A 13,557-nucleotide genomic window follows, 5' to 3' on the forward strand; every position below is an offset into this window, starting at 1 on the left:
ATATGTACATTGTTCAAAATACAGGTCAGAATATTAATATTCTGATTACTTGTTCTCTTAGGCTTCATAAACGGGAATATCAAAAAATCTAAAACACCATTTATTTTTCATTTCTCATTAATTTATTATTCTGTTGTTGGCCGTATGGTGCATGCACATTAGTCAAATTTTCTCTCTATATTTTCTAAACATTGCTTGAACAAGACCAATTTAATTCTTCTAACTTCACTCCAAACTGCTCTCATGTGCTCCTGATCTCTCAGAAATCTTGCAGACTGTAATTTTATATGAGCTGGGTACCAAGATGTCAGAGTTATGGGAACACCACCGCCTTCAAATTTCACTTTAAGGCACACACTGTCCTGACTAGGAACTGTATTACCATTCCTTCATTGTTGCTGGATCAAAAGCCTGGAACTCCCGTCCAAATCGCATTTTAGGTGCCTCTACACCCTAAACATTGCAGTTTTCAGATGTCAGCTCACCACCATCTTCTCCAGTTAATAAATGCCAACAATGCCTACATAATACCAGAGACCAAGGTTCCAGTAAAAACCCCAATGGTACCAGAATGCCTGTCAATTACAGAGCTAGGAAGTCAGATTATCTCAACTTGTTCGATAATAATCAAGAATCTTGGACCATTATTTCTTTAGTAACTCAGCTGTCAAGAACAATTGTACCTTATGGCCTCAATAACAGATATCAGTTAACTGCATGCAATGTTAATTAGAAATATCTCCCAGCTATCCACATATTGAGGCAAAACGAAGACTCTCTCAAACCTTTACCACAATAGACTAACAATAAGATAAGATGTGGAATGCAAGAGAGACTTAATTTTGTACCAAGCTTAGTTTTCCACAGTCAAGATTATTAGCATAGTTTTGAAACAGAGAGTTACATTTGGAAATATTTTATACTGCAAAAATTTGTAGGACAACACGTGAGAGAAAGTCTACAAGCAGCATTGCTTGTCAAGCATGAAAAAAATTCACTTCGAATTTTTCATGCAATTAGATAACGTTTACAGCATAGAAAAGAACAATCATCCCATTCTGTGCTCACCTCACGACAAGGGCAACTCACCTAGTTCCCATTCACTGGTTCTTTCTCTGCAGCATGCAATTATTTCCTCCAAATAACTGGTCAAATTCCTTTTGAAAGCTGCAACTGAATTTGATCATCCTAAATCTGCATTCTCTCGTTCTTACTGTTTTGATTAATGGGGAAAATATCCCCCTCTTTATTCTTACAGATGGCTCATAATTTTAGTCTATATCTCACTGAAATTACAAATGAAAACATGGTTGATACAAGGTTTTATTGTCAATTCATTTTTAGTCTAAGCTTGTAGCACTTCAGCATGAATTCCTCTCTCTGGAGCTACAGTGGACGCAGTAAAATCAATGTAAGTGAAGAACCAAATTTTACCTCAAAGTTTTAACAATCCTGTGAAGGCAGTGAATTCCATTAGAAAATGTAAATTCCTAACCCCCTAATCGCAAGATTGCCAATTTAAGACAGCAATTTTTTTCCCCCAACTGATCAAAGGTTGCAATGTTAAGAAAATTCTATGAACACTAGCTACTCTCCATAAACTACTTTATGCCTTGGATTAAGAGACTGAATTTTATTCACACACAAATTTTCTACTTTCTAATCTTGAAATCAACATATAATGCCAATGCAGACATAAACTCTCAAATCTGAGCCATATTCTGTACAGCTACATTGAGCCCTGCAGATGGAAACTCATGGATATGATTAAATTTGATAGTATGATAATGTATGCTAATCATGATTAATCAGATGCCTGGTGGCAAATGAAAGTTGCTTGGTATTATGTCACCTGCATTTTAAATTGTGCACTGTATATGCTAGCCTGACAGTATTTGACAGCTGGTGGTATCTAATACTGCATCTGCTCTCCTCTGCCCAAGATCTGATGAGAGAAAATGCCCATCATTCCTTTACCACCTATAAAGGTTATAATTACATAGCTTTCCAAAACATCACTTGAAAACACAAAAAGCTCAAACGGATATCCGATACTACACAGAACAGAGCTCTGCCTCATTTTAGCAAGGTCCATAACCCTAAATGAAATATAATTTGCTTCAGCAACCTTGCTCATACTCAATTTGCATAAACTGATATAAGAAGCTCTACCCAGGAAGTGTCAATCACCAACACCTGATGTCGTGTACCCTGTAGACTACAATGCAACTCTTCATGGTTCTGAGCATTAACTACAGCATACTACTAATTCTTTCAGTTGATCTGTTTTTAATCTTTGTATCCATTTTAATCTTGCCTGAAAATTATACAGCTTTATGTGCGCTTGTTTGCTGCTATCTGGCAGTTGTGCTGGATTCATAGGAAGGAATTAATTTTTAGGATAAAGCCCAGAGAAACAAATTTACAGAGTGGTAGCATCAACTGTTTGAATATTCACCAAATTTGAATGCTCAAATGCTGCAATTCCTTTAGGGTGATTAGCAGTGCTCCAGATTTATGTTACAAAATAGCATGAATTCAGATTTGCAATTAAAAAATACTCAAGTCCATATGCTCAAACCTAAAAGAAAAGCAAGTGCAAAACCATCTAGGTTTAACAATGAAAATGTCAGGAAATAATTTAATACATGGGATTTAATCAAGGCCTTTGACCTTGGCTAATACTTCCAAATGGAACAGCGGGAATACAAAGATAAAGGAAAAATAAGACATTGCATTCATAAAGCAAAAAGTCTGTCAATTTTAGTAGGTTTTGTTCTTGAAATCATATCAAGTCCCTGTTACATATGCTGTCATCTTCCCATTTGTACAGCTCACAGCGAAGACACCAGACCTATCACAGAATAAAGCTCATATCAAACATTTCCAGCTGTGCAGACAACCAACGATGTTTACAGATTCTCAAAACTTTATTTAGCATCGCTGGTATTTAATTACTATGTTAATACTACTTTACAGGGGTACGTACAATCAATATTGCAATACAAAAGGAAGCAGCTGCTACTCACTAGGAATCTCTGGGGGCCCACAGCAGGCCTCGGCTGGTTTGGCGTAGGCATCAAGGGCACTGCAATTACAATGAGGAAAGGGAAAAACACCAATCATTACCTTTGAGTTCTGATCTTACAAAAAATTCAGGCATACCTGCTGCCACAAATCCAATGGCAAAAATTGAAACAATTTTTGGTTAGGACTTAAAGCAAATTGTCAGCTCTTTGTTTGCATTTTATAGCAGTAAAACAGCTTATGCACAATCACGAATATTGATCAAGCTTCTGAAAAAAACAAAATCAATTGGGCCTGGCCGTCTAACAGTTAATATTGTCCAAACAGCTTTTGACACATGTAAACTTCCAATTAAACACCATTTGATCCTATCACAAACTGATTAGACAAACCAATTGGCACTTAAGTATTTTGACATCAGCTTTTGATAGTATTTAATAAATTCACATGGTTTCTAATGTAACAAGGCTCAAGTCACATTTTTATCATCACCTTTCCTTATAAATTACCAAAGTTAGTATATTTGGAAAACATAGGTATTAAATATTAGGGTCCCTTAAAAACTGTTTTTTTTCTAGGTTAAAGAGTAGCTATTTAAAAGCTATTACAGCTGTAATCAACTTTACAAAATTCTCGCATCTGAAAACAAAGAAAGAATTACAAATAACACAGTGGTCATGATGGCCATTTAACTAGCATCAACAATTTATCAAGAGCTGAAAACACCCAATTATTGTTATGTTGTTTTCAAAAGTAAGTATGTTTTGTACTTTGGAGAGAATGGTAAACTAATCCTTAGATGAACGCAGGCAAGGGGACAATCATCATCTGGCATCATGAATGCCCATCCCTTCGCCACTTGCCAAAAGGGTTCAGACAACTGATTAACACAGACAATAGTCTGTCCCTGGAACTATCATATAACAGTTACTGCCATGCTCAGATAGGAGCAGTCAGGACCCAAAGCACCAGGCTACGACTATAGGTGGTTGGCCAATGTGATGCTGGAATTATTCTATTGGAGCCAAGGAAGTTGTAGAAGTCACATCAGCAGTGGAAAAACCGTGTAATGGCTGGGAGTTATGGAACCAGATTCCAGGCCTGAGCAACTGTGCTGGTGGATTTGCACAGGGATCAAGAACAAAACAGACCCAGGACAGAGGGGAGTTTCTCCTTGTAGGCAGCAGTCTTCATCATACAGAAGCAAGACAAACCAGAGAGAAATCAGGAAGGCCAAGGGAAGAGGTCCCTAACAAGTTGGCTACAAAGGAAAATGCTCTCCCCACCACTTTAATCAAGATCAAGACATTCCACACCAACAGCCTATTTGTCCTCAGTTATCAAAGAACCATCCCCAATTGTCGTGGTTGTATCCTTTCTTTATCTAATTAACTAGTGCATCATATCCGAATTATTGATTCGTAAACTCATTAAACCATCAGAAAATTGCAACAAATGTGAGACTGCCTACATTAGATAACCGATTGACAATCCAAATTAACATAGCTAAGAAAAAAAATTCCTTTTTCAAAAAAGGAGATAGAAGTTCCAGCGCTGCCAAGGTGTTTTCATTCTTGAGAAGCAATTCATCTTACTTTGTGTTTTGTATGTTATTTTCAGAGCCCAATAAATCCCACCCAATGTGTCTCACCTAGCTACCCACCCACCCGTTATCCACTTCCAATCAGATGCACATCTCCACATTACCAGGAAAGCAATTCATTCTGTAAGCATAAAATCAGCAGGGATTTTACAACATATAACGCAACAATCTGAAAATACTGAAACAATGGAAGGATGATATGTAAATTAGCCAAAGGGTGGCCATCACAGCAAATAACCGATGTGAATCACAAAACAGATATAAGATAGTTTTTCAATTTAGATAGATACATTGTATTAACATTCATTTCTGACCAACATTCAATGAAGCTTACAGAATAACACTGAAGGCACACAAGTACAGAGCAAGTCCTAAGCAAGTGTATGGGAGCTCAACAATCTAACAGGGGAGTGCTGGAAGCACTTTCGAGTCATCCATCTAAAATTAATTCGTGAAGAACCATTTCCAGTATTTCACCTTCAAAGTTTTAAAGTTCAACAGAAAACCATTGAAACAAAATGGTGCTTAGATTTTTAAAATTACACACAAGTGGGACTGAAATAAACTTCTTTGACAATGATTTCATAGCATTCAATATATAAATTGACTGTCCTCCTTAAAACAGGCGTATGCTATCAAAAGCAAAGCACTGCAAGAGAACTTTTCTCAAACGAGACTATTTATTCTACATTTTAAAAATTTATTCATTTTGTGGTTTGCTGCCAATTGCTCAGCTCTAACTGGTCTCAAGAAGGTGGTGAGCTAACTTCCCGAACTACTGCAATCTGTGGTGTGGCTATTCCCACAGTGCTGTTAACATTAGCGATTCCATGCCTACAAAACCAGAGACGATTTCGCATTGGCTTCAAGGCATACAACTGGCCTTACAAGAAATCAAGTTGAACAGATTAATATAAACTGCTGCACCAATATTCATTGGAGTCATAACAGGCGTACAATTATAAACCTAATGTTGAAAATAAAAATTTTACAACAGATATCTTTTAAAAAGTGCTGCAAAATGATGGTGCAATTCACTTTGCCATCATCCATTTAGCTGAAGACAAAAGCTGAATAACTGAAGTAGCATAATTGGGAATCAACACACTTATCAGTTCAGCAGATCATTGATGCAAAGGATGCAAGTGAAACTGGATCAAAATTTAAGTTACGGATAAAGGATTTCAGCTTTTTATGATTAAAAACTTCAGAATATTCGTTCAAAATTAATTGCATTTAGTCAAAAGGATTCACTTAAGTTATGAATTCATTCCAAAAGAGCCACAAATTACTTCAGCTAACACCTGCCTGGTTAAGAATTAGCAGTAAAAAGTAATGCACCAGGATGGATTAGAACAATAAGTATACAATTATACTGAAATTAATCAATTTCTCAGGGTACTCAGGTGACAACAAAGTCATTTGACTGCACCACTTTTAGAATGAATCAGTTCAGTTGAAATAAATTTGAAATTTCAAGTAGCAATGAAAATTTTTTATGTTGGAAACAAACCTCCCAAACACCTATTTACTCAAAATTTAAAAATTCAAGTTAATGTACACTATATATAAAGAGCACAGAAAGGTTTTAATTTTACTTCAATTCACTATCAAACATTTTCACAATAATCTTTCAAGATCTGAGGTGCAATTAAGTTAGAAAGGCTCATTGTTATGAACAGGGGCAGGATTAAAAAAAATCATTTTCAAATGAATTTCCTTTTTAACCAGAAGTTCTTAATCCTAAATCTGCCCCCCAAAAAATTAATAAGACAGCCTTTAAAATGGTACATAGACTCCCCATTATCTCACTTTGTATTTGTCAGCCAGTCTGCTAAATCCAGTCTCTGATCTTTGATAGGTTGGGTAAGCTCAAATTTAACAACAATCAGTATCAGGACAAACTGGCTATGTGTCTTAATTTGTTGAAAAGAAACTGCAGCTAAACGTTGTGTGTCTGATATCAAGTAATACGCACGTGAAAGATTCACATACATCAGCTAAAGACAAGTAGGCTCAATTGCCAACCACATTACAACAAAAAGACCCGAAACATTTCACATGTAAAAAAAATAGTTACTTTGGCAAAAGTATTGCTGAGAATCCTTTAATTCACAAGTGCACCACTGAATAAGTCACTGTCTTGAGGACAGAAGAGGAGAAAACATACATTGAATTTAGGCAAAATTTTGCAGTTCTAACCTTGCACAGGTGTAACGACTGGACCTCGGAAATGAGGGTTTATATGAATGTTCTTTGGTTGCTGTGTTGAAATTACCGTTGAATTCAAATCAACAGAAGCAGTTTCTGAGTTCTGCTGTTCCTGCTGTTCTGGTTGCTGTGGAGGGCAGCTAGACATCTGAGATGTGGAAGGATGTCGTTGGGGTACCAGAAGAGGCGGTGGCTGCCGACGCTGTTGTACAGTACCTCTACCAGATTGATGCTCTGAAGAATTCATTGTAGTACGAGGACTCTGAGAAAATAAAAGTAACAATTGTGCTATGGCATTTACTGCAATTGAGATGGGAAAAATTAAGACAGCACCAACTTCTGATGACCCCCATTACAACTCAAGATCTGTGAACAGAGACGAGATTCATCCCCATCATAATATCTAGCCTTCACCTCTTAGACTTGATATTCAAGTATATTAACCATTCCACTCTTAAGCAATGAGACATTTTAAAACACAATATTGGTAGACTGGTATGATACCAATACCTGCAACTGGTAAAATTTAATGTAATTGCTAATTTAAATGCTGCCAATTGCAATGCAAACAAGTCTTAGCTTAATTCAATTGACAGCATTCTTCCTTCCAAATGGAAGATTGCAAGGATATACATTACTCCAGGTCTTGGATAAATAAACTACTTCAAAAACAGTGCAGTATGGAGCTGGAACTACATTGTCACAGCTGTCATTTAATGATTGAGATGTTAAAGAAAAACTCATTTGCTTGTTTCAGTGATTCAGTTGAGCCTGCAACACTATATAAAGAGAACAATATTCTTCATGCTTATTTCATACTATCAAAAACTGATCATTCACTTGATTGCTGTTTGTGGTATCCTGTACAATACAAAATGTTCAATGCAGTACATAATAACATAATGCTTTGCCCTTGATACCTCAATATAAAGTTGCCTCATTATTCATGAACAGTACTCTCCTGGTATGTAACAGAACAGAACATCAGGGATGCTCATCAACATTACACACATACACATTTATGTAACTGCTGTGAGACAGCAATCAAAACTGCAAAGTTGACCAATCAGTCAAAACCCAGGACCTTGCTAGCCTGTACAGCATTTACCTTTTCTGTAAATTTGGTATGTTAAAAACTGTCTTCTCATCATCTTCCCATGCTCACTATGCTGCTCTCTTTGCAACAGGGGAAATTCTAATACAATGAATCATATTCACTTGAAACTAATATGAAATTTCAATACATGAATATTTACAACTTTAAATATAATAGTTTGGTCATCCCCTTGAGCTTGTTCAATGAGATCATGACTGATCTGTATCTCAGCTCCATCCATCCATCTTGGCCCTCAAACCTTTATCTATATCTCTATTATTTAAAGTTTTGCAAAGATCAATAGCTCATGTTGTGGGTGAAGTTGTTGACTTGGTTGCCAAGCTGGCTTGTTCTCATTGAGATGGTGCATCACCATGCTAGGTGACATCATCACTGGAGCCTCTGATGAAGCGATATTATTCTACTCAGCTCGGAATTAACACTAAATTTAAAAAAAACAACTGAACTGCAGATGCTGTAAATCAGGAAACAAATCAGAGGTTCTGAGGAAGGATCACCGAACCCGAAACATTAATTCTGTTTTTTCCTTCACATATGCTGCCAGACCTGCTGAACTTTCATTTCTGTTTTGTTTTTTGGAGTTTATACTGTCTGGTCCGTTATGGTGAGGAGAGTCCTTTCCGGCTTTGATCTGTATGGGTTTGTTTATGGTGTCCAATTCCAGATGTTTGTTGATTATGTTATGGGTGGAAAACCATGCCTCCAGGAATTGTGTGTCTGTGTTTGGCTCGGGCTACTACGGGTGCCCTGTTCCAGTTAAACAGATGGCCTTCAGTGTTTGAGTATACTGATATTAAGGAAAGTTTTTTAACCCTATTAAGTGTGTCTTGGCCTATTTAAACAGTGTCCTAATGCAGATTTGCTATGGCTTTTTTTAAACCTGCATTAGGACACTATTTAAATGGGCCAAGACACACTGCAACACCCTGAAACTAAGCAGGAAAGAGGAAGAGCACCTGTACAAAATCCTCGCTATCAACGGATATCCCCGCAATTTCATCCGTAGATGCCTACTAAAATAGACAAGAGGACACAGTGTGCCCTAGCACACCTAGCCACACTGCCCTACATCAAGAACATATCGAAACTGACAACAAGACTCTGAAGACCACTATGATTCACAGTAGCTCAGAAGCCCACAGCCACTCTACACAAACACTGCCAAGGGTTAAAGACTCCATTTTCACAACATGCAGTGGACAAGGGGATTTACAAAATACCATGCAACGACTGCCAAACATCACATCGGAGAGACAGGAAGGAAACTAGCCATCAGAATACATGAACATCAACTAGCAGCAAAGCGGCACAACAAATTCTCCTTAATATCAGTACACTCAGACATTGACTGCCATCAGTTTAACTGGGACAAGGTAACCATAGTAGCCCAAGCCAAACATTAGACACGCACAGGAATTCCTACAGTCATGGTTCTCTACCCATGATGCAATCAACAAACATTTGGAATTTGACTCTACGCAAACGCATACAGATCACAATCAGAAAGGACGCTACTCACTGCAACAGACCAGACTGTTCAAATTCCAAGTGGAGTAGAATAATATCACTTCATTGGAGGCTCCACTGATGATGTCACTGAGCATGGTGACGAAACACCTCAACGAGAACAAGCCACTCGGCGGCTAAGTCAACAACCTCATATCACTATTCTTGTTGAGCAAAAATCCACCTATTTTAGCTTGGTAAAAATCATTCGCAATAAACAACTGCACCTCCCAGTCGCAAACCATTTCCACTCCCCCTCCCATTCTCTTGATGACATGTCCATCATGGGCCTCCTGCAGTGCCACAATGATGCCACCCGAAGGTTGCAGGAACAGCAACTCATATTCCGCTTGGGAACCCTGCAGCCCAATGGTATCAATGTGGACTTCACCAGCTTCAAAATCTCCCCTTCCCCCACCGCATCCCAAAACCAGCCCAGTTCGTCCCCTCCCCCCACTGCACCACACAACCAGCCCAGCTCTTCCCCTCCACCCACTGTATCCCAAAACCAGTCCAACCTGTCTCTGCCTCCCTAACCTGTTCTTCCTCTCATCCATCCCTTCCTCCCACCCCAAGCCGCACCTCCATCTCCTACCTACTAACCTCATCCCACCTCCTTGACCTGTCCGTCTTCCCTGGACTGACCTATCCCCTCTCTACCTCCCTACTTATACTCTCTCCACCTATCTTCTTTTCTCTCCATCTTCAGTCCGCCTCCCCCTCCCTCCCTATTTATTCCAGAACCCTCACCCCATCTCCCTCTCTGATGAAGGGTCTAGGCCCGAAACGTCAGCTTTTGTGCTCCTAAGATGCTGCTGGGCCTGCTGTGTTCATCCAGCCTCACATTTTATTATCAAGGTTAAAGCACTTGCTTATTTTTGATCACTGGTAAAATTCTGCACTCAAAAGTAAATTCAAGAAATAGCTAAGTCTTGCTATTCTTTTCGCTGGACTGTTACAACATCTGAGAGGTAGAAACTGCGTGTCAATAAGAAGTTGTAATTTAAAGTAGTTTTTCACTGGCACAACTGCAGTAAATGCCCAGGTGCAGGTTTTCTTTCTCTGCTGCTGCGTTATTTTTTTTGACTGCACTTTGATTACTACATTTCAAAACAAACAAATATAACAAATAAGCAGCAGAGATAATTTATGGAAAATACACCAAGTTCTTACAGTTTCCATGGATACAGAAATCATGGCTCAACAGGTAATGAAGACTGACAAATTATCGGCCTGCGTGTGAACAGGCTGGCTGGATGTAATCACTATCTATTCTTCAACACTGTCAAACTTCACTTACTTATCAACTAAATTAATAAAAAGAGTTTTTATGGAGGATAAAGTACAAGTAGAAATACTTACCTGCAATGATGGAGGCACTTGCATCAAGGGCAGCCGTTGATCTCTCCTCCTACCACCATCTCTCCTTTGATCACAAAAGGGAACATTAGCCGAAGGCCCTCCTCGCCGACCTCGTTTTCCCTGTTTTCGTTGGCGTTCAGTCTCCTCAAACTCACGCAGTGCTGCTTTAGCCTCATCAGAAAGTTCTAAAATAATACAAATATTACACGACAACAATTTTATTTAATTACAGTCTAAAGCATCTAAATCAATGTTACCTTGATTTTCTACTAAAAATTGATAACACGAACTGACTGAAGCAAAAGGTCCTGAGAAAACTTAATAGACGAAACTAGGTTCAGAAGCGCACCACTGGTTTAAAGACAGAAGAAAGAAAGTGAGATTCAATGAGGTGGATTTTGGAGAAAAACACCCTAAGTTAATCTGATGAACAGAATTTTTTTTCTGTAATTTTTTATGATCACATGTTCACACAAATTAGACTGAATATATAAACACCTATTAACAAGGGTGTTTTTTTCAATGCAGGATCAAGTAAAGGTCCTCAAATTCAACAGAAGATTTAGATTGAGAGCAAATATGACAAGACACCATTTGCATTGACTTAACCGTGCTCTGAAATAGCCTAGCAAGCAAAAACATTGTAAATGAACTGCCAACTAAGTATTTCGGCAGGACAATCACTGTTGTAATGCATGCAAATACAGCAACCAATTTGTTCAAAGCACTATTCCATAAACATCAAGATAACTTAGCAGATATTTAGTCTACCGAAGTGCTGCTACCTATTGCATAAATATTGGCCAGCAAACCACAGAAACATCCTTGAGGGAGTTTGGTTAGCTCAGTTGGCTGGACAGCTAGTTTGCAATGTAATGAAACCAAAGCATGGGTTCAGTTCCTCAATCAGCCAAGGTGCCTCCTTCTCAACCTGTCCCCTTGCCTGAGATCTAGCGACCCTTAGGTTAAACCACCACCATTCATCTCTTTCTATTGAGTATGACTATGGTGACTTCAGCCTTATAAGGGGAGGCGATGGCCTCGTGGTATTACCATTGGACTGTTAATCCATAGACCCAGGCGATGGTTTGGGGACCCAAGTTCAGATCTTGCCATGGAATCTGAATAATTTTTTTTTCTAAAAATGGGATTAAGTGTCCAATGATGACTATGAAACCGTTGCTGATTGTTGAAAAAAAATCACAGTTTCAGTGATAGAAACTTCCCCGAAATGAGGGATTTCAAGGAAATAGTCATGCTTCATGTTTACTTCAAATGCATTTGCAGAAATGTGTGGGTCCATATTAAAGTCCAGCATATTTTGTGCTTCCCACTCGACAAGATCAGTGGGTAAGGGAAACAGACATGATACTCAGTAAATAAAGAATATTTAACATTAGTGATGTAGAAACAATAATTTGCTTGTATTTCACAACCATGGTACATGTCAAAACATTGCTGCGATGTAGAAAACAAGCCAGCTGACTTGGCAAATTTGCACCATACAGCAATGAGATGAATAACCAGACAATCTGTTTCCTTGATACTAAGTGAAGGATAATCAATGGTTAGGACATCAGGGAAACATATGGTTCTTTTCTAGTGATGTTACAGAATTTTTAATCCCAGCTGAGTAGTTTAACATTCCCTCATTACAACACTAAAAATCATGAATCAAAACGCTTTTTCTCAGTAAAGGCCAACATCTAGTTAGTTTTTTATATTTTTTCAAATGATCATATTCTGAACTCTCATACGACTGCAATGGAGGTAAAACCAGACCTTTAACAAAATAGAATATTTCAGATTTTAGTCATGTTTCAATTAGCAAAAATCTATTCAAACAAAGAAGTTAAAGGACCAACTTGAAATGAGGTATTTTTCATATGAATAATCACTTAGCTCTGTCTACAATAACATTCAAAAAGAGCTTTATTTCAAATGTGCACAGAACATCTCATATTTTGGCGATACAGTGATTCAGCAATTATAGACGTTATTCATGCGTTCTTAGATGTCAAGATTAATTTCAGTATAGCCAATAATAAAATAGCTTCACATGACAACTCTAATCAGTTGGCAAGAATGCTTTCATCCAATCGAAATAAGCTGTCACATTAGGTCAGCAAAATCTGACAAAGTGGAGATTACATTTGCAACGTGAACTGCAATGTCAATTGTCCTTTAAATGCTTTTTCAACAACTTCAAGGTTCCAGTTGAGAGTGGCTGCAATGCTGTAGTCTTCGAGTGTTTATCGATTGCTTTTGCTTTATAAACTGTTCATTCACTACCCTATAGGAAAAGCCTCAAATTTTCAAAATTGCTGTCATTTTAAAGCAAACGTTAATTTAAAAGAAAATGCAATTTTTTTCAATCATTGCTGTTCGTGAAATATAACTGTAAGAATGGTTTAAAATCCTTTGATACAGCAAATACTTGAAATAAATAATATTCAAGTTTGTGAAATCCAAATAAAGCAGACTATCACTCATTACCTAGGACTATGGATATTTTTCGTTCAAGAAGAACAGGAGAACATATTTTTTTCTGCTCTCCCTGACAGAAAAGACTTTTTCCCCCCCCCCCCATCTTAAATTCTTGATGTGAGGAGGAGAAATAAAACCAATTTTCTAGTTGCCATTCACAATATAACAGTGCAACGAGTGGGAGGACATTTGCAGACACTGACAGTGGCCTGCTGCAGTGACATAAAACTACAATGGCACAAAA

The 13,557-nt window shown here is 37.9% G+C and overlaps 1 protein-coding gene across 4 annotated transcripts in view; it reads right to left on the minus strand.

The window, feature by feature from the left end:
• Positions 1-13,557, minus strand: part of rbm33a (RNA binding motif protein 33a) — a 150,655-nt gene that overhangs the window by 78,279 nt on the left and 58,819 nt on the right. For all 4 annotated transcript variants that reach the window (XM_048556169.2, XM_048556160.2, XM_048556152.2 and 1 more), the window contains exons 8-10: positions 10,827-11,011; positions 6,833-7,103; positions 3,030-3,088 (exon numbers count right to left, since the gene is read on the minus strand). In XM_048556169.2, coding sequence (XP_048412126.1) covers positions 3,030-3,088; positions 6,833-7,103; positions 10,827-11,011 — 515 coding nt within the window. The remainder of the gene's footprint in view (positions 1-3,029; positions 3,089-6,832; positions 7,104-10,826; positions 11,012-13,557) is intronic.

The sequence above is a fragment of the Stegostoma tigrinum genome, chromosome 2 (genome assembly GCF_030684315.1).
Source record: "Stegostoma tigrinum isolate sSteTig4 chromosome 2, sSteTig4.hap1, whole genome shotgun sequence".
NCBI lineage: Eukaryota > Metazoa > Chordata > Chondrichthyes > Orectolobiformes > Stegostomatidae > Stegostoma > Stegostoma tigrinum.